Below are 20765 nucleotides of genomic sequence, written 5' to 3' on the forward strand. Positions count from 1 at the left end.
TAGATGGCGCTTAATGTAAAACAGAAATAGTCCTATTTTGTAGTCGCTGTCCGTTTGTCATATAGTTCTTTATGTTCCGACACCAACGAGACCAGCAGCTCTACATTCATCTTGCCTCGCATCTTCCTCGTCTTATTTCTTCCCGGCAGTGTAGACGCTACTTGGCGTATATCTTCTTCGCCGTTACGTATGTGTGCTCGGCAAGACCGTTTTGTGTTTGAGCGCCCACAAGTTGTGTTTTACAGTAACTTCAGAAGCTCCAGACACATGAGCAAAAGCGGCAATCTCATTGGTCGGATAGTTTTTGACGCGGCGGAAAAAAACCCGAACTCGAGGCGTTTTTTTAAAAATGACGCTTTTACGCGTGGCGTTTTTCGCGTCGGTGTGCACACTTACATTGGTGCCCTTTGTTTAGTGAGGCGTTAAACGTCGGTGAATATCGCGTGCGCAATTCGTCCCGGTGTGAACAGGCCTTAAGGCTGCATCGAAAGGTAACTTCGCGTCTGCTGCCATGTTTGATCCATAGGTATAAACAAACTGCTTCGGTGTGTCGCATAGACGTCGTCATCGTCTTGCTGCTCCCTCCCCATTCTGTGATTGGTCCCCTCGCTGAGGCGAAAATCTGGTCATGGTATCCAGACTGCCTAGCAGCGTGAATAAAATGGTGCTGCGCAAAGGCAGCATGGGTAAACCCATACAACACATTTTTATTATGCAAAACTTCATCTGCATGTAATTTCCTTGTGCAATCTCTGCAATTTAGAAGGCATTTCCCAACCTTCAGGAGTCGAAATTACGATGAGGCAAAAAAAAATTGGCAATAAAAATATTTTTATAGCCGTTTTATTATGCTATATTATATAATATTATGTATTTATGGATTGATATTTTACTAAATGTATATTATTTCAATAAATTAAAGATTATATTCATATTTAGGATGGACTCAATATTAACTAATCACTATCTTCACAATTTAGTCATGATCTTAACATTTTTTCATTGTCTTATTAACAAGAAATAATTTATTAATTTATTTAAAAAAATATTATCAGTATTCCACAAACGAAACTACATCAGGACACTCTGCCCTTTGGTTTAAACATTAAAGCCAATTGTATGGCCACTGACTATAGCTGTACTGACTAGTACTGTAAAGTATTAAAAGCCAATCCATAAATCCATTTTCTAAAAGGAAAGGTCAACCTCACCGTTTACATAGATCAACATTTTCAGGGATGATGGGGCAGCTGTAATTTACTTCCCGAGTTGCCAATAAATCCTGCCTTACCTCACAAAGTTGTCTGAAAGGTTAAGCCCACGTTTGCTTACTCTGCATTTCCTCAGGCTCTTAAAATAGACTCTAAATGATATTAATGGTGTGCTTTGCATCCACTTTGCTGGGCTGGTAATGAGGGAGTGGATCAAAGAGATGGAGCCATGCTTCATGAATTTCTAATTAGAGTTTTAAGCCTCATCAAGTCACTCAAAGAAGCCGTGGACTAAATGAGAGCGGCGCTTTCCCATACAAATTGTGCATTCAGTCATTCAGAATCAACCATCATCCTCTTCTGTGAGCGACATTGTCTTCTTCCGTGTTCTTGGCAAGCAATGGCTTTTCTTTAATCTGTTGGGTCACACAGAAGGGAAAGGAGTAGCGGGTGGCCCTACTCGGGCCAGTGACTTTAATATCTCCCGCTGACAGACGTGTCACAGCACCGGATCATTTAATAATGAAGGGAATTCTGCAAGTGAAAGGCTGCTGTAGTCTTAAAGCCTTTGGAGAGGAAACTGCTTTCACAATGTTGTATCCATGTTTAACATGGGGTCAATGACAAACGCTGAATTAAAAAAATAAATAAATCTGATGTCATGAGGCTGTTATAAATTTTATCCATTTAAGCTGAACTGACAACAATATTGAGGATGGATTCACAAAACATTCTTATGAATAAAATTCTTCTGAATTTGAATTTAGCAGTCAACCAATCATAAATTCACATATTACGGCCTAGTCATCATAGTTAAGTCGCAATGGCAATACACTGGCATTAGCTTTTGGATCTCAGGAGTTTTTCCGAGGATATGTCATCAAACGTAAAAGCATTACTATTTAAGTGAAAATGAATGGCAGGTAATATGCATTTTGAAACCAGAAAAAAAAAAAGCTAATTAGTGTGGTTAGAACCACTACTATTCAGTTAATGGAAAAAACCTGTAATCTGTAACCTTTTTAAATAACTAAACAAGTTTTATTGTAGTTTATGTATGGTAAGACACTTGCCTGTGTCAGATGGGTTTTCTCCAGCGAATGTTGGAGATTTGTGTTTTTTCAGTCATTAGAACGGCCGCATCTGAGGCATTACGACTAACTTAGAGGTTACAGAGTTTATTGTAGCTATGTGGTCACACAATCTTGTGTTCTTTTAGATGTATAAAACTGATGTATATGGCTATGACTAGACGTACAAGGTTTTGCAGACACTGTGAGAATCCACTGGAGTTACGAGGTTTATTCAAGCTCTTGTCTAAAGTGTATTATAACCAGTATTTTTTCCAATCAAACCGACGTTCAGAATGGTAATGTTACAGAAGGAACGGATGAACAGAAACATTAAAATACTGATTCTGTTTGGAGTGAACTTTCTGATTTTTAAGCCCTGTTCTTAACTGATATGTTTTATATATTTATAACTTAAGAGCAGTTTTAAGAAAAAATGATAAGAACCTGCACTGCACTCGCAATGATATGGATAAGTACATAATCAAATTCATAAATATTACACCATCTTAACATTTTTAAAAATACATACAGTACTGAGTGACTAAAACAGTCTTTGTCATAGAATACGTCATGTGCTTGTTCACATTGAGCTTATTTATTTTCAAGATCTGAGGTGAATTATAGCTATAATTTAACAGTACCTGAGATTTATTATTGTCATTGTATGTTGTTGTTCCAGCAGCAATGTTGCAGAAATTTCCATTTGCAAAATAGAATCGTCACGTATCGCGTCACGTCTGGTTGGGACAAAAACTTTGATTATAAATACCTGTTATCGCGTGTCGCACCGTTGCATCGCGCCTGGTTAGGACATATTGTACGATGTTTATTGAATTACAACATTACACTAGCTGTAGCTACATAAAATACATATTACTATTACTAGGGATGTGCATGAGTAAGACTCTTGAACTCTGACAACCATTTTTGACAATGTAAACAATGATCGATCATGTTTACCCATGACGTGAAGATGATGCAAGAAAAACAGAGTGGAAAGTACGCTACAAACACTCTTGAGACAGGCTCTTTAAAAAAATGTAAAAAATTCACTGCTCATTAAAAACACAATGATGAGTGCTGAAATCCCATTAAGCCAGTTGCGACAAAAATAGTGTGCATGCTTTTGATTATTATGGTAATCTGCAGGTAGCGCAAAAAGACGTTTTTTTGAGCTGTTTTTTCAGCTGATCAGCAAGTCTTAGACTGGAACCAAACGTACAATAAAAATATCTTTTTTAAGAAATGCAAGGAACAGTCTTACAAACGTCTTAGAATTTATTTAGCTTCTTAAGATTTTAGTGAATCCGGTCCCTGCTAAAATCACATGGGAGACTGCAATTCTGATTCACTACAATAAAAACTGAAAATGGTCTTGGGGGTTTAACCCTGCATGACAACTGAGAGATGAATGACAAAGTATTAGCAATTTAACACACTGTGCAATAAAACTGTATCCCTGTATTGATTAGCTTTAATCCCACTGCTAATCAAATGATCTGTTTAAGCAGAAGTCTGGCTATTAAAGCAACATTGTACACTGTAAAACAAGAGTACATCAAATACCATCCCCTTTCGCTTTAACTGTCCGATCAGAAGAGAGAAAACAGCAAAAATAAATAAATAACTTACAAAAGATAGATGCTTCTCTCTTCACACATTATAAATTGATATCACTTCTCCGAAGAGATTCACTGTCAAAATGAACTCAGTATATCATAAAATATAAGCTGGATTATATTTCCTTTCCCCACAACTGTGTTTTACAAAGGGAAAAAAGCTAATCAGGCCATTTCAAAGGTCTAGATGAAGTTCAAGATTTAACACAGTTATTTGAAATTTCTCGAGACTAAATATACCCCTGAAGCAGGAGATTACAAAAGGTCAAAATTAGCATTTTTGGCAGGCAGCAGCACAACAAAAAACTCTGCTACTACAGAAAAAAGAGATTACAGACTGCAAATAATTACTTAAACTGAAAGAAAACGTGGATAGAACTAATTGTTTATCAATTAGGTATGTGATCGTGGGGCAAGCAGTGCCAATTTTATCTTAAATTGTAAAGCTATTAAGCCTAATTATATTTCAGCATCTATAACACTTAAACAAAAAAAAAAACATCTAAAAATATATTAAAAATAAATAAATATGAATACAAAAATCTATAACACAGGACCTTAGAAATAAGAAACTACATGTAAAACTACATAAAATAAAATAAATAAATATAAATTGATTGTCATGACAAATATTATGCACTCTTAGCTAGATTGAGGTGACAACTTTCTAAAAAAATATTTAAATGTTTTAATTAGTTAAACAAAAATTTCACAAATCATTTAAATTGAATAAACAAATAAATTGTCTCACATGACAAAAAATATTCACTGTTCACTAGATTAACTTTCTCCATTCTCCCCAATAAGCCATTTAGCACAGTGTTCCCCAACTCTGTTCCTGGAGGCACACCAACAGAGCACATTTAAACGTCTTCCTCATCTCAAACCTCTATTTCTGTTCTGTGCCCAAAATTAAATAACTCCCTACTATATAATATGTGACCCTGTGAAACTGGGAAGTTTCTACATAAAATCATCCTACATAATGTAAAGAACATTCTGTGAAAATATAACCTTGATATCTTTAATATTGACTGAGTAAGATCATGTCAAAGATTTATCCTGACTATGTGCCATATACCACATTAAAGCTGAGATTCTCCCATTTTCAGTGATATATGACACATTTACAGGAAAATGTTTAAGGTTTTGTAAAACAAGTCTATTTATTATGATGTGCATGTCCAAAAAGCGTGAAACATTGAAACGAATGGGGAGGACCATATAAGAGCTTGATTTGAAATCGAAACATCAGACGTAAGTGCTTTACTTCTGAAAGACATACGAATTTTTTTTATTAATATATAATATGCGTTCTTTATTTACATGTACCCTAACGATTATATTCACAACTCTAGTCATCACCGAGACTGCCATGATTGTCGCTCGTGCGGATTGATATTAAGGTCTGTTTGCAATTTATAATTGTAGCCTAGGTAAGATGTTTCTGAACCGAATGGTACAAGAATCAGCAGGTGTTTCTGTGCTGAAAGTAAACCCAGAGACAACTGAAATCAATGTTTAGGAAGCCAACTTCTGGTATTTTTTTGCACAAAATAATAAAACGTAGTGTCAATAAATGATTAATTTCAGTATTTATCATGTTATAAATGAAAATTTCGGTACTGTATCTCAAAGCCCTTGGTGTAATCTATCATTCTTTACAGCAATAAACACAAATGTATGGCTATGACTACGCTAATTTGTATGGCTATGACTACGCTCTTAATCTCATAATTAGATTCTGCGACTTTAGCCGGGGTTTAGACAGCGAGGCGAAAACAGTAGGTGAAAAACTCCTGGATGACCTATTACTTCCGCCTAGATTCTGAAGTAAGCATTCGATGAACACTTTACTATCCCATGAGGCCACGGGTGAGGATTTATGAATGGCAGTGAAGCGATGCAACTGACGGCTTACTGGATACCAGAGACTCCGTCTGTCACCAATGAATTAAACACACCCTGTAAATTGAAAATGCGAGAATCACAAGAAAGAGATCAGCCTTGCATGATGCTTCCAATAAATGAAGCAAAAGTGTCCAACACCACTTATCAACTTGACTCAAAGCACCACTGACACAATCCTCACAGTCACTTGAGGAAAGAGAAGCGCTGCTCGTTCCTAAGAGGCAGCTCTAGAGGACAGAGTGCTGTTATGCTAGCGGCGCTAATGCGTAGCCACGGAAAACAGAAGAGAGTAGAGAACGCTTGAGAGGGTTCTCAGTATGGTCCTATCAACAAACTGAAGGTTAAGCTGTCTGAGACATGCTGAGAGCTCTTCATTTAGGTGTGGAAAAGGTCAAAGACCTTTAAAATGGTTGCATGGAACTACAGAAAATACAGAATGGTGACAAACAAAACCATCCAAATAAAGTTAAAGCCACAATGAATGTTGATTGGAAAACAACCTATTTGGTTTATGTATTTAAACGACTAGAACTACAACCCAAAGTTTTTCATTTGGTATTCCACAGAAAACAATCGTAGCATATATGGTTTTGGAATGACACAAGGGTATGTAAACAAATGACAAAAGTTTCAATTATTTTCAAGTAATTAAAGTTATACAAGAGAAATCTGATACCCAACAAAACAGTCATTAGGTCCATTAAAAAGCAAAATATATAAAAGACAAAATGTCCACTTAAGTCCTACTATAAACATTATTCTTCATTGTGCCAAAGCAGTGTGAATGTCTTTTTCTCCCATGTGCCATTTTCCTCTCCCTTGCTGTCCAGTCCAAATTAGCATATTACTATTATGCTATGATAACAATCACATAATAATGTAATTAGACTAACGGCATGAGGGCCGGCTTGAAAGTTTTCATAGGCAGACTGAAGAAAGCTGTCATTATTTCATAATCATTGTATTTTTATGAGATTTGCAAAAAAAAAACTGAAATCTTGAGCTGAATACATTACTGATGATTGTCTAAAACAATTTTGTGTCCTAATTTAGTTTTGATTCCCTTAATAATAATATGCTAATGGAACCATCTAATATGTTAACATTAATGATCTGAAGAAAAAAGTCATCATGTCTCATGACAGGTCTTTTAAAACTTATTTTAACATGAGCGCTGCATTTTTAGAACGCTGTGCCATGCGCGCGATGCTGCAAAAGGTGCAAGACACGAGAGAAACGGTTAAAGACGTCCGTCTAGCACGTTTACATAAAAAAAAAAAACATCGGGAAAAAAGCGTAGTTGAATGAAAAAACGCGTTCTGTGTGAATGGCCCCTTAGGTAAGCATTAGAGAGTTCTTTCATTTAAAAAAACAAAAACCTTTAAAAAATGGCAGTGTAGACTTCTGCAGCAAGTCTAAACAAGGCCATAAAACATTTGATTGCAGATGATATCAAGAGCAAATAATTTAAAACAATCAGATTTTTTCAAACCAAACAATAACAAGGAACCCCCACCCCACCACAGGGCAATGAAAAGTGACAAATTAAAAGTGTGTGAAATTAGGAGCGTTTCGCTCAGAGCAGCATTAAATAAAAAGACATTGAACAGGCTAACCGAATCTGGCACACCCTGGGATTCACGGGTAATAAATCAGAGTGAAATGTGCTTATTAAATAGATGGATCCGGGTTATGCAATATCGCATCCCGGAAAGCAAACGGTTTTAATTCAGTATTCTTGTTTTGATTGACCTTCAAACCCTGAAGCATACAAACAAATAATGAGAGAAAGAAAAAGAAGGCAGGGATGAGCCTTAGTATTGAGTTTGACTATAACAGAGACACTAATGTAAGAGGCAGCATCAACAATAACAGATTAAGCATATTTAACCTATCCTGTTCACGTCATCAAAAAAAATGACTAATTCACTTCAAATAAATAGCCCTGAGATGCCATATGCCGTCTTGGACGCTACTTGTCAGTATGAATGAGTGTAAGCAAAACCATCTTCTTAATTACACAATCTATATTTACTTTCACTGAGACAGGATGGAATACAAAAACTATAGCGCTTTATTATAAATTACAAAAGATGTCCGAGGGCCGAATGCCTATAACACACCAAGGGGAAACCATTTCAGTTCCATTTCTTTTTATAATGGCAATGATGCACACTACACATCAGTTGCAACAGAATGACAGTTTAACCAGTTTGGGAAACAAGGTTAAACAAGGTTAACGCCGCCCCCATTTCAGAACTGTCCCGCTGTCTAAAGCCGCTGGCACCAATTTTGTGCGGAACTGCCTGCACAAATATCACCCTGTCCGTAACATCATGACAGTAGGGTGGTTAAATGGCTGCGATGGTCTGAAATAAACCTTTTAAATCTAAACCTGCTTCATGCTGGGAGAAGTGATAAAAAAGGTACATTTTTCCTTTTAATCCATTTTGTGCATCATTAACCAGGGAGAACTTACACCTTCCCTGTGTCAGTGTAGATTTGTAGCGTAATACATCTCTTTGACTTTATCTACTGTCTGTTGGGCACCCCACCGCCTGTTATGTGCGGACTGATTGCTCGCTGTGTCCATTCCCTCGATTAGTTTCCTCTCTCGCTGCAATATGAACTCCGGTCCTCCTCCGAAACTGCTCTGAACACTCTACGACTTTCTGCAGGAACACTAACGTAATTTAATATACCACTGCCGTGTCAAAGCGTTCCAGGTATGTGTCCGATAAAAAAAATGATATAATCAATACGTTTTTACACTGGTTTAACTCACCAGAATATATTTTTTTTAATGTTATACAAGATTCAACTATTTTTTTAAATTAAGTTTAATTTAAGTTGAAATGACTTAAAGATCCAAGTTGATTGTACTTAAAAATGTAAGGAAGCAATTTTTTCCCCCCTAAATACATCAAAATGGGACAAAAAACGAAAACTTATTTGAGTTCCATGGTGTCTAAGTGGTTAAATCATGCCACTAATGCAACTTGGATAATGACATGTCAATCTCATCCCTCCTACTTGAAGCATTTCAGTCTTTCTGGGACGTAGGTGTGAGACTGCTTATTAGGGAGGAATATTTTGGTCTTTTTTTCTACTTGAGGACTTGACAGACAAATCGGAGGTGGTGGTGTGTGTCCATAGGCGCAATCGTTTAGTTATTATTCAATAGATGTCTTAGGGGCCGTTTTTCTGCATTCCACGGCGCTGTATTTCCCTTGTTTTTCTATTTAAACATGCGCTAGACAGAGGTTTTTCAATCACTGTTCTAGTTCAAAAACTAGTTCAAAAGACATGGCACTCAAGTTAAAAATAAAATATAGAAGTTAACACTATTAAACCAGGTGTGTAGTCGCAGACACATCCAAACAGGCTTTATTCATGTTACCGTAACTCTTCAAAATGACTCAACCTACTCCTGTAGGGAGTCCAGGACACAACATGCCTTTTGCACCAATTTCCAGCACCTCCTGGACATTGCAGTGACCAATAGCATCCTTTTATACAAAGAGCTGTGTGCCATCTACTACAACAAGCCCATGACACGTTCAGGAGCTGCTGGCTGCTCAGCCCGAAGACGTTCCCCTGGATGGCAGCCCAAAAGAGAGAAGACGCGAACATTCGCCTGTTTCTGTGAGTGACATTCAGGACCTATCACAAAAGGCCACCATGGGTCGGCGTTGTTGCATTCGATGCAAAAGGATCTCACCATGGAAGTGCCAGGAGTGTGATGAGGGCCTATACTCGCAATTAGATAGGAACAAAATAGTACTTTTACTATTATCATTATTGTTACTTTATTTGTTTGGTTGTTGTATACGTATTGGTATGTATATATATATTTATATGTATGTATAAATAAATAATTTAACATATGTTATCTATTTTTATGTATTTATTTTAAAGGTGCCCTAGAATGTTTTTTTATTTTATTTTATAATGTTTCCTGGGTTACCCCTTAATGTTAGTATGTTTTTTAGATAAAAAATAATCATAATTTAGAAATAAATGGCATTTTTCCTAGCCTGCTTTTAGCCTCTGATTTGAACACTCTGTTTGAAGGGGCGTGTCTGCTGTGGGATTCAGTGTAACCGCGGCCACTGCTGTGATTGGCTGACATGCTTGCATATGAAATAGCTACGCATTACATGTGAAACTCTCTCCCGAATACTTTTACTACTGCTATTATACGTTTTTACTATAACAGCTATCGAGATTAACGAATCGTGAGATGTTTTTAAAGTATTTAGATCTATTCCCATCACATAAAATGTTGCCGTGATGAGCATTGAGCAGATGACAGTGTGTTGATCGCGAGAATGAAGATCTTATCATTGCAAAGCAGTTTCTGCACTCTCTCTGCTTTCACCAATGCAAACACGATGATGTAAATACAGTAAGAGCTTCGTTGTGCAGTAACGTGCTTCATTGATTTCATAACGAGTTTGGCAAGTGTCCAGATAAACTCGCGCTGTGTGGAAAGATTGTTCTTTGATCGCTTTCTGTATATAATTTGTTCACAATTTAAATACGATTATTTTCATCCTACTAAATGAAACTATGTGAAGCTGATATTTTAGTCACTGGCTTGACTTACTGATGCATAAACAGTATTGAACGATTTTGAGAGAAAGATTACCTGTCTGAACTTGAACAATTACACATCAGAAAGTGTTGCTTGGTAGCTCGATCCGAGGCCAGCTCTGTATTGGCCCAAGTTGAGGAAACACTCGGTGAAATGTTTGGAAATTTCCAGAGAAAATAAAATTAACCCATTGTTTCTTCAGAGGCTCAGATGAAGGAACTAAAAAATACTTTTGTGTTCATGTGTACATCCACACTGAGCAACTGCCATGCTTCGGCTGCGCAGTTCCGCCTGGCATTGAGGGCTGGCATTATGCAAATATTTGGAGGCGTACATATTAATGATCCCGACTATTGCGTCACAGTCGGTATTGTGTGGAGAACCGACCGTTTTTCAGGGGTGTTTTTCATAAACGTGAATTAAATGAGAACGCGAAAACAGTCCAGTTTGAGATTCACTCTATGTCATGTCCATGCACTGAACTCTTGTTATTTGACTATACCAAGGTAAATTCAATTTTGAATTATAGGTCACCTTTAATTGTTATTGATTGATTCAGTTTTAATTCTTTTTCTTCATTTCGTTTAATTCAGTTTAAAATCGTTTTATTTTCGTTAAGCTTTTGTATATGTTGGGGTGGGATTCTTTTTCTTCTGTGTTTGTATTGCTCTTGTGTGTTTATTTGGACAAAATTAATAATAATAATAGAGTTGGAAAAAAAAGACAGGGAAAAAAAACAGTCAAAAGTCAAAAATAATGTGAAAATGATCTATTTTAGCTTCATGTTCATGAGCTTCAAGATTGATCCTGCATCAACTTCCCATAAATATGTGCTATGTGATTTTTAGTAGGTAGATCATGTTCAATAATATTGATAAAATATTTTTCAACATTTGTTGGAGATCTTTTAATTATGTCCCAATGTTTATGAATTGTGATATAATGTTGTAATTGTAAATATCTAAAGAGATCATTAGATCTCAGTGTAAACCTATCACATAATTGAGAAAAAGATCTTATGGTTTCTCCATCAAAAATGTAATTAATTATCTTTAAACCACTCACTTCCCATCTATTAAAGGCACTTTCCCATATAGAAGTGAAGAAATCTGGGTTACCTTTAATGGGTATTGCACGTGATAAGGTTATTACTCCTCTAAACTTGTTTTGTATTGTGGACCAAATTTTGACAGTATGCTGTATCCATATGTTTGTTTTCTTCACTCTTTTCTGTGCTTGCAAGTCTTGCATGAATGGCAGAACTGTCAAAGAGACTCCAGGAGCAGAATTCTGTTCAATATTAACCCATTCTGTTGCATCATGTCTTACTGTTTATGTCTAAAAACAATAAATTTGCATCTGCGTTCAGTTTCATTCAGTTGCACTCTGACTATCTGTTTTAAAACACAAGAAAGTACTCTGGGAAAACGCTATGAACGCATTGACCTCTGTCTTTATGTAACCGGGTACGGTATTGATGCAAATTGTAGTCCGCAAAAGCAAAATATCATCAAAAACTATGGTGTATCCCATCAAAAACTGAAAAATAAATCCCCCGCAATTGTGTTTTGATTAGTCACAGCTGTCATTTTCGAGTACTCAGGCACTGAGATTCATCCCACGTCATTCTCTAACAAAGAAACACCGTCATATAAGACCAGTGAGAAAAGGTTGCCACTTGCAAGCTCAAAAATGTGCTTCATTTCAAACCAGCAAGTGGCTGAAAGTATCATAAACCACCAGAGCCGTTTTATCATACAGACAATTAAGAGAAATGACTCAGTTAAAACCGCTCAAATAGGCTTTTGAACTACTGCACTTCACCTGGTAAATTTGATCATTTTCAACTGTTGTTTGGAAGCTATTGTTGTTGGTAGATTTTCTATCAGCTGAAACATGCTCATGTGGGTGTTACACAAAAATAACATTAGGAAAAGACAGACTGAGATTTCACCACAATCCTCTCCAAAACACAGCGATGGCATTTTATTCTCTCATTATAGCTTTTATCTAAACACTACGGGTGAGACGGTTCCCATAAAAAACAAGCAAAACAACAAAACGCAGTTTGCCACCCACGATATGGCACTTTTGTACCATGGTTCATCTAATTTCTAACTTTCCATTTGTTAACATTAACTAACAGTAAAAAATACTTCTAAAGCATTTATTAATCTTATTTAAATGTTAATTTTAGCATTCACTAATTCATTATTAAAATCAAACATTGTGCTAGTATTATTTAGAAATTCGTATTTTTATATTTTAGGAAACTGAATAGAGGCAATAGACAAAAAACAAACAAACATTTTTCCATACTTGTGCAGACCTGTAAATGACTTTATTCCATACTTTTCCAAACTGCTTAGTAGGAATCCTGTGATGCATTAACTGATGGGACCTTACTGTAAAGTGCTACCAAACAAATATCATGTTGAAAAATTGTATCTCTGTACAGAAAATAAAACTGAATTCCAGATTATGGTGTTAAAATATTGTTTATCGATATTGGCCTCCAATTAATCTAACTGGTGCATCCATAAAAATTACTTACTGACATGTATTTATTGAACCAGGGCCGGATTCATGAATCATTCTTAAGAGGAAAATTCTTCTTAACTGCCAATTTCTTCTTATTTTTTGTCTTAAGAAAGAAGAAAAGAATATTTTGTTTTCCAAAATTTTTGTATTCATAGTAGAAGTATTCATATTCACAAAGATAATGTTCTTAAAAATCATCCTAACCTGTCTTAAATACCCAAATTCACGATGTTTAAGGGATTTATTGGGTTCTTTCAAATATTATGCATTACAAGATAACAGCTAGCTGCATATAATACACACTACTAGTACCATGAATGTGGACAAGTTCTCTAAAGTGACACCGATCGATCATTTGCACGTATACATGATGCACTCACTAAGCTAGAACTAGCCAGCATTCACTCTAGAGCGAGCGCAAGACAGACCAGTAAACAAATGGTTAAGACCGCTACATCTAAAACAGGCTCTTTAAAAAAAATTTGATATTCGCCATAATTTGATATGGCGCATTAAAAACACGACGCTGAGTGATTAACTCCCGTCAAGCCAGTCGTACGAAAGCCTTTCATTTTCTTAAGAAAAAAATGTGGGTGTTCTTAAGAAAATATTGAAGAACTTATGAAGAATTTTTCAAGGATCCCACATAGCAAAAGTCTTATGAACTTCTTAAAATTTATCTTAAGAATTTTCTGAACTTCTTTCTTAAGAGGATTTTCGTGAATCCGGCCCCAGGATCATAACCTCAGGACAGAAGCATATAGTGAACCGTGAGAAAATTGAACCTTTAGACCCTTATCCTTAGGATAAGTTGGATGTTCATCAAGCTTGTTCATGAGAAATTGAGATTTCTCAACACATTAACACCTTTTGACCTCTTTGTTTGTAAACTGAACTAGCAATGCAGCCAATTCTATTTGTCCAATCAGTTTTAATATACTATTTCAATCAACACCCACTATAACACATCACTAACAGCCACTCTGTGGCATCTGTCATCAATAGGCGAGTGTGTAACATCTGTGACATTTGATCCGGGGTGAAACTCACCAGTTTCCTCCTCTTGTCCTGTTCTGTTGGGGGTTCTTCGTCATCTGTCAGCTTCGGCTCTTCAAAGTGGCTCATCAGCATGCAGCTAGAGGACAGGCAGCCGGAGAAAGTGAGTAAGATTGTGAAGCGTGTGTGTGCAAAGTAGAGAAATTACATTCATGTTACACTTTTCCCCCGTTTTCCAGCAGCTGTGTAATCTCTCACTGCATTTATAAATACTCTTTTGACACCCCTATGAAGTATGTATGAGGCAGGTTGTGTATACATCCTGCCTGGAAATGATAAAATGCCTTAGGAGATGAACATAAGGGTATAGCACCACGTCCTGAAGTCATGAAATATTTGCAACCTCGCAGCATCATTCACATTTCATGACCAGCTTACACACAACCCAAACGTATACATAAAACAAACATACTGTATACCAGGGGTCGGCAACCTATGGCACGTGTGCCATGCAGAAAACAGATCTATATTTCAAGGTAATCATTACTCGTAGTAATACAGCTTGTTTTATTAAGGTAGGAGTTAAAAATATTATTAAGATGTGAGAATTGAACTGTGCAAGTCAATGAAAGAGGGGTTGTGGCACAGTGATCAACTCAGAAACTTTAAAATGGCACTTAAATGGCAAAAAGTCAATTGACCAGGTCCTGCAAATTCTTCAGTTTTCCAGCATCATTTGCATATTTGAACCCTTTCCAGCAGTAACTGTATGATTTTGAGATCCATCTTTTGGAGGACAATTGAGGGACTCAAACACAACTATTAAAAAAGGTTCAAACATTCACTGATGCTCCAGAAGGAAACACAATGCATTAAGAGCCTCGTATACATAATATATAAGTGCCATCAACGTTAACGCATGTTACGAGAATTTTCTTCCAGTTTATTGGATTAAAACAATTCAACGCAATTAACGCAGCATCAGTTTTTTGTGTCGCGTTACATAAGTGTTCACGCTCTTATTCATGCAAATGCTTTTAAACCATTCAAGCGCGACAAGACAAAAGAGAACGCGCTGTCTGTGAATATCCTGTCTGTGTGACACACAACACGCGCAGAAAAACGAGCGCAAGTATAGTTATCTTTCACGCTTTACGAACAGTAAAACACAGTTATCCCAAAATGTCCATTTTGTCAAGTATCCTCGTAAGAGTGGTCTTAATAAATGAGTTAAAGTCTTAAATGAATGTAAAGATTTGTGAGAAAATAGGACGGGTGTCAAGGTCTTAATGTGGCAGCAGCCAATAATGCTGTCTGTCATTAAAGTTAATCAAAGAACAAAGGTACCATCTATATTTCATTTGTAATTTATGCAGAGCAGACTGTTTGATAACTTTATTCAATTTCTGTATATTTCTTACCTATTAGACATCAGTAGCTGTATAAGTATCAGTGATACTAGCCTTCATTAAACAAGTATTTAAAATATACTGTCTTTAAGTTGTTTTTACATTAATTTGGCGATTAACTGTGAAATGATTACATTATGAAACATATTAAAAACGTATAAAAGCTTAAGTGTTTTTAATCGCGATTAATCACAGAAACAAATGTCTGATTAATCTAGTTAATTTTTTTTTATCGATTGAAAGCACTAATACAGTACACACACACGTAACCTGCTATAATAATCGAACAAATAAAACATTGCGACACACATCACGATCACTTCTCTTAATGTTGAGCATTTGTTTCATGAAACCCTGCCATGACAGCGTGTGCCCTTGTCCACCATTTTCCAGGTCATTAGGCAGACAAAATGCCTCTGTGGAGAAGTGTCATCAAAAAGAGAGAATCAAACTTACTCTTTGAAGGTAGCCGTCTCGGGGTCTTCCGTCATAACATCGTGCAGCGCCTCCACGCTGATGTTAATGATCCCGCAGAACTTGTCCTGGATCACGCTGAAAAATGATTGCAGTGGGAAACGTTATTCAGAGAATGAACACAACGTTCTAACATTCAGAGAACCATGTTGTGAGCAATGACAGCACTGTGACAGAAAGATGTTTTAGGGTGTCTTCACAAGCCTGTGAGTAGGGATGTCATGGTGGCAGTTTTAGTAGTCAGAACCAAAGGGAGTGAAATTCCACAATACTCAAATACAGTTTCGATACCACAACAGAAAGTAATACGCTATTCAAAACATTAATTTAGTTCAAACGTACTGTATAAACAAATGTCATAAAAACAATAGCCTTCAAGTAAATTTCTCAGTTAAGTAAACTTCATTATCTTTATTTTTATTATTGCCACACCAAGACAGCCATTTCGAACAAGAAATGCCTTTGCATGCAGGTAAATACACATGTGAGCGTTCAAAAGCAGTCACCTGTCAGTCTGACAGCGCGTGGGTATGGAGTTGATACTCGCCTAGCTAAACTTTAGAAAGACTGCTATTATTACTTTTTTTTTTTAAGTTAAGTTTTAGCATTGACTTGGTTGCAAAGCACCGGTGCTTTCGACATCCCTGCCCATGGGTATTGAGATTTTCAGTTTAAAAAAAGAAGAAGAAAAAAACCTTTACAGCCTGGAAATAGCTTGCATTCACAAAGCCTTTATGCAAGGAACAATCATATAAGAAGAAATATTCAGTCTGGCTGAGTGTTAAAATCCAAACTACACTCAAGGGAATTAAACACATTATCTGAGCCAGTTATTGCCAATAAATGTGAAGATATTCATTAGATTATTAAACCCTTAATGCAGATGTTCTTTATGCTTTCTGTGAGGTTAGCACTTTATGAAGGACAATCTCTCCTTTTCACAGTCACATGAGAAGGAATAAAAAAGGAATAATTCATCCAAAAAATGTAAATTCAGTCATAATTTACAACCCTCATCATGTCATTCCAAACACATACTGCATGACTTTCTTTTGTGGACCACAAATGGAGAAGTTTAGACAAACGCCTGAGCTGCTCTTTTCTATACAGTGAAAGCTCCAGTAAAAATAAAAACACAAACAAGTGCTATTTTAGTATTATTTATATACTATTATAGGTTTTGTTATTTTTTGGATTTGCTTTTATTTTTATATTTTTCAGTTGTTATTTTCATTTTATTTTTTGTAATAGTCATTTTTGTATTTTTTTAAACATTACTATTTGATTTAAAAAAATATATTAGTAATTTTAGAGCTTCAACTTATTTCAGTTACCTGCAAAGGCAACAGTTATACTTTTTTAAAGTTTTATTTAACAATAATAACCTTGAATCATTCGACTTGTGCACTATATTCCAAGTCTTCTGAAGCCATATGAGAGATTTGTACTTGACTGAAATTTGATTCATTATTCCCAGCTGTAGTCACCTTTCACTTTCAATGTACTGTGTAAAAGAGCAGCTCTGACATTCAGCAATAAACATCTCCTTTTGCATTCCATGGAAGAAATACATTCATATGGGTATCGTAAGATATGAGAGTAAATAACGACAGAATTGTCACTCCTTTTATCCCTGATATCCCAACTATCCCTGTAAGAATGAAAACATCCTAGGGTCTTGACCTTCCCAGCACCTTCCCATTTCTCTTCTATAATGGGTGGCCAGGCTAAATATCCTGTGTTTGGCCTTTTCCATCACAGCCTTCAATATAAGCCCCCAATGTCTGATAGAAATTGCTTCATTCGTCACTCATAGATCTGGAACACACAAGATCCCTCGACTGTCTACTTAGAACCCTGTGAAGATACTTCCTCTGCCTCGGATCTGCTCATATGCAGCATTCAATGAAAAGCCAGATAAGGAAGGTCAGTCCTAAATCTCAAAAACACTGCACGGTGAAATGAACTAGTCGATACCATTTCTAGAGCAGCAATCACATCTCTGCTATGGAAGATGATGAGGTACTGAGGCTGCTAAGAGAGAGGGGCACAGCCGATATGACTTAATAACAAGAAATTGGTCAGAAATGAAAGACGGGTGGTATGAAATTACGATTGTGATAGGACGTGTGCCTGCCTATCACCCATCTACACCCCAGTACTGGGGAATTCCTTCATCCAAAACGAGGTGTTCACATCATATTTTATCTACGTTTTCATTCGTTTTTACTACATAAAGTAAGATTCTCAATATTGCATGCGCCTCAACATTCAAAACTGATGACTAAAAAAGTTTTAAATAACTCAAAATGTGTCATGCTAAGCATATATTAGAATATATACTGTAAAAAAAGCCAATTAGCATTTCGCCTGAAGACACCCTGTAAGTCAGCTAAACAAACCTGGCAAGCACCAAAGCTAGCTAAATATCTACCTCAGCTATACATTTATTAAAGCTTACAGATGTAATATTACATTTTTTTTTGTAGTATAATACAGGGTAGGAGGCAATCTTATCTCAACACGCCAATATTAGAGCTACAAGAGCTGTGCTAGATCAGATGCATCATATTAAAGATTTCTTATCACCCTGCTTGGACCTGAAAAAGAGGCCTGTATAATACTTAATAATGCTTAAACCAGCACTTTTGGATAATTAAACTAGCAGAAAACTTATTTTTTACAACATATCAGAATAATTGCATTCATGTAAGACTACTGTAAAGTCTTTAAAAAAGGATCAAAATCAAATATAATTTTATTCTCTTTGTTTGTGCACTTATAATGCAAGTTGAGGCTGCCTCAGACATTTTGACCTTTAGAATTAGCACAGGCCGTGTTTTAGCTACTGTGCCTTTAAATGTGAAGTCATAGTAACAGCATCACTGACAGGTCATGACTGTTATAATATCATTTCTCTATTAAAGTGAAGTATTTACATGAATCATTGACACTGCATTTTTTAATAATATAATTTCTCTATTTAAGTGAAGTATTTACATGAATCAATGACACTGCATTTTTGATAATATCATTTCTCTATTTTAAGTGAAGTATTTACATGAATCAATGACACTGCATTTTTTTTATTAAAAAAAGACCAATAAACTAAAAAATCCTCTGAAATAGAGCTGCACAATTATGACAAATATCAAAATGGGAGATTATTGCTCTTGATAGTGCTATGGATGTTGTTAATTATCAAATGTTGATTAATAGAATATACATTAAAATACTTTGAGTGTTTTGAGCAGTACTGAGTGGACTTCTTTTGTGCTAGAATGTTCAAAAACAATTATTTTTAAATAGAAACGTTTGATGCTGTAACTGTAGCAGCTGAAATTGCAATTGTGATTATTTTTCTAATAATTGTGCAGCCCAACCCTGCATTGAAAGGTTTATTTCTGACGCTGGTTTGGATAACAGCGTCACTGACAGGTCATGATTGACCAAACTGAAACAAACAAAGATAAATATTAGGTAAAGATCGTTTAGAAGACCTTTAGCAATACGTGAAGCCTTGTCAAAGAATGGAAAGAAAAAGTTGAATCTATTTACCTACGAAAAACGTCTTGTCGTTATGGTACTTGAAATTAGTGATAAATTAACCACAGTCTAAATCACGTAATCCACTTGGCTTTCTTTATGAATATGTATTCCAACTGTAATCAAGCAAGCAGGATTGCTCTACACTGTCTAAATGTTCTGGCAAACTCCAACATCATTATTCCAAAGGCAGCTGGTTGAAAACACTCTGAACGGTTCTATTTGTGCATGTAGAAATGAAAACGTAAATCTGCATATCCCTCTCCCATTTTTTTTTTCCTGGCTGTATGCACAGAGATCATTACATCATTATCATCATCATCTGTTTATTCCGCGCTCTCCAAATGACTGAAGCAGAGACAAATCTGTATCGTTCCATTGCTGTCATCACCGTGGTTATACTTCATTAAGGGGTGAAATTGTTTGTGACGTATTGCACCTCAGAGAAGAAACATTCAGTGCCTTTGGCTTTGCTGTGAGCCCACAGGTGTTTATTCAGAGTGAGTCAGAACACAGCAAATAGAATAGTAATGGCAGGATCAGAAAATGCCATTCATAGCGCCCTGAATGCATTTGAAAATTAATATGCTGGGCCTCATTTCATGCAAGCCTCTCGGCACACCTAAATATCCTTTCAGAGTCAGCTTTCATAATTTGCTCTGCGCCGTTCAAGAGACACAAGTATAAAGAAGCGAAAAGGCACCTGAATATGGATGATTGTTGACTGGCGGAGCACAATTCCTCCACAAAATAAGTCTGTATATTGCAATATTGTAGTATCACAATTATTAAAATAGTATTTTAAGGCACACCAGACAGAAAATTCCCTGTTTGGACCAGGGTCAGAAATGAAGGTGAAATTAAAGGCAAGAATGATTTGTAATATCGATTTTACACGTAAATTTTATCGGTAAAATTTCTGAATGTTTTTAAAAGGAGTCTCTTATGCTCACTATGGCTGCATTTATTTGATCAAAACTACAATTAAAGCTTTACTATTGTGAAATATTATTACAATTTAAAATAACTGTTTTCGATTTTAATAAATGTAAAAATGTAATCTATTCCTGTGATGCAAAACTGAATTTACTTCAGCATCATTACTCCGTTCTTCAGTGTCACAAGATCCTTCACAAAATAATTTCTAATATGCTAATTTGCGGCTCAAGAAAAATCTCTAAGACAAAGATATCGCTTTCCTCATTCAAACTGATTCATTAAAATACCTTAAATCACTAATGAGCACTAATAAGCTGATGTCTTTTCATGAAGTACCTCTAAATAAAATGTTGTAAATGATACTTTCATGATCAGTTAAAAATGGCAGCGGTCGTAATTGCAATCGCGCTTATTTATTGAATGACTGTGCATTCATATCCTGCCTGCCA

The 20765-nt window shown here is 36.0% G+C and overlaps 1 protein-coding gene across 1 annotated transcript in view; it reads right to left on the reverse strand.

Moving 5' to 3' along the window:
• ipo11 (importin 11) overlaps window positions 1-20765 on the reverse strand; it is a 195574-nt gene that overhangs the window by 17106 nt on the left and 157703 nt on the right. The window contains exons 28-29 of the mRNA XM_056237513.1: window positions 15814-15909; window positions 14003-14087 (exon numbers count right to left, since the gene is read on the reverse strand). Of these exons, the coding sequence (XP_056093488.1) occupies window positions 14003-14087; window positions 15814-15909 (181 nt within the window). The remainder of the gene's footprint in view (window positions 1-14002; window positions 14088-15813; window positions 15910-20765) is intronic.

The sequence above is a fragment of the Rhinichthys klamathensis genome, unplaced genomic scaffold, assembly GCF_029890125.1.
Source record: "Rhinichthys klamathensis goyatoka isolate OS25496 unplaced genomic scaffold, OSU_Roscu_1.1 h1tg000487l_1, whole genome shotgun sequence".
NCBI lineage: Eukaryota > Metazoa > Chordata > Actinopteri > Cypriniformes > Leuciscidae > Rhinichthys > Rhinichthys klamathensis.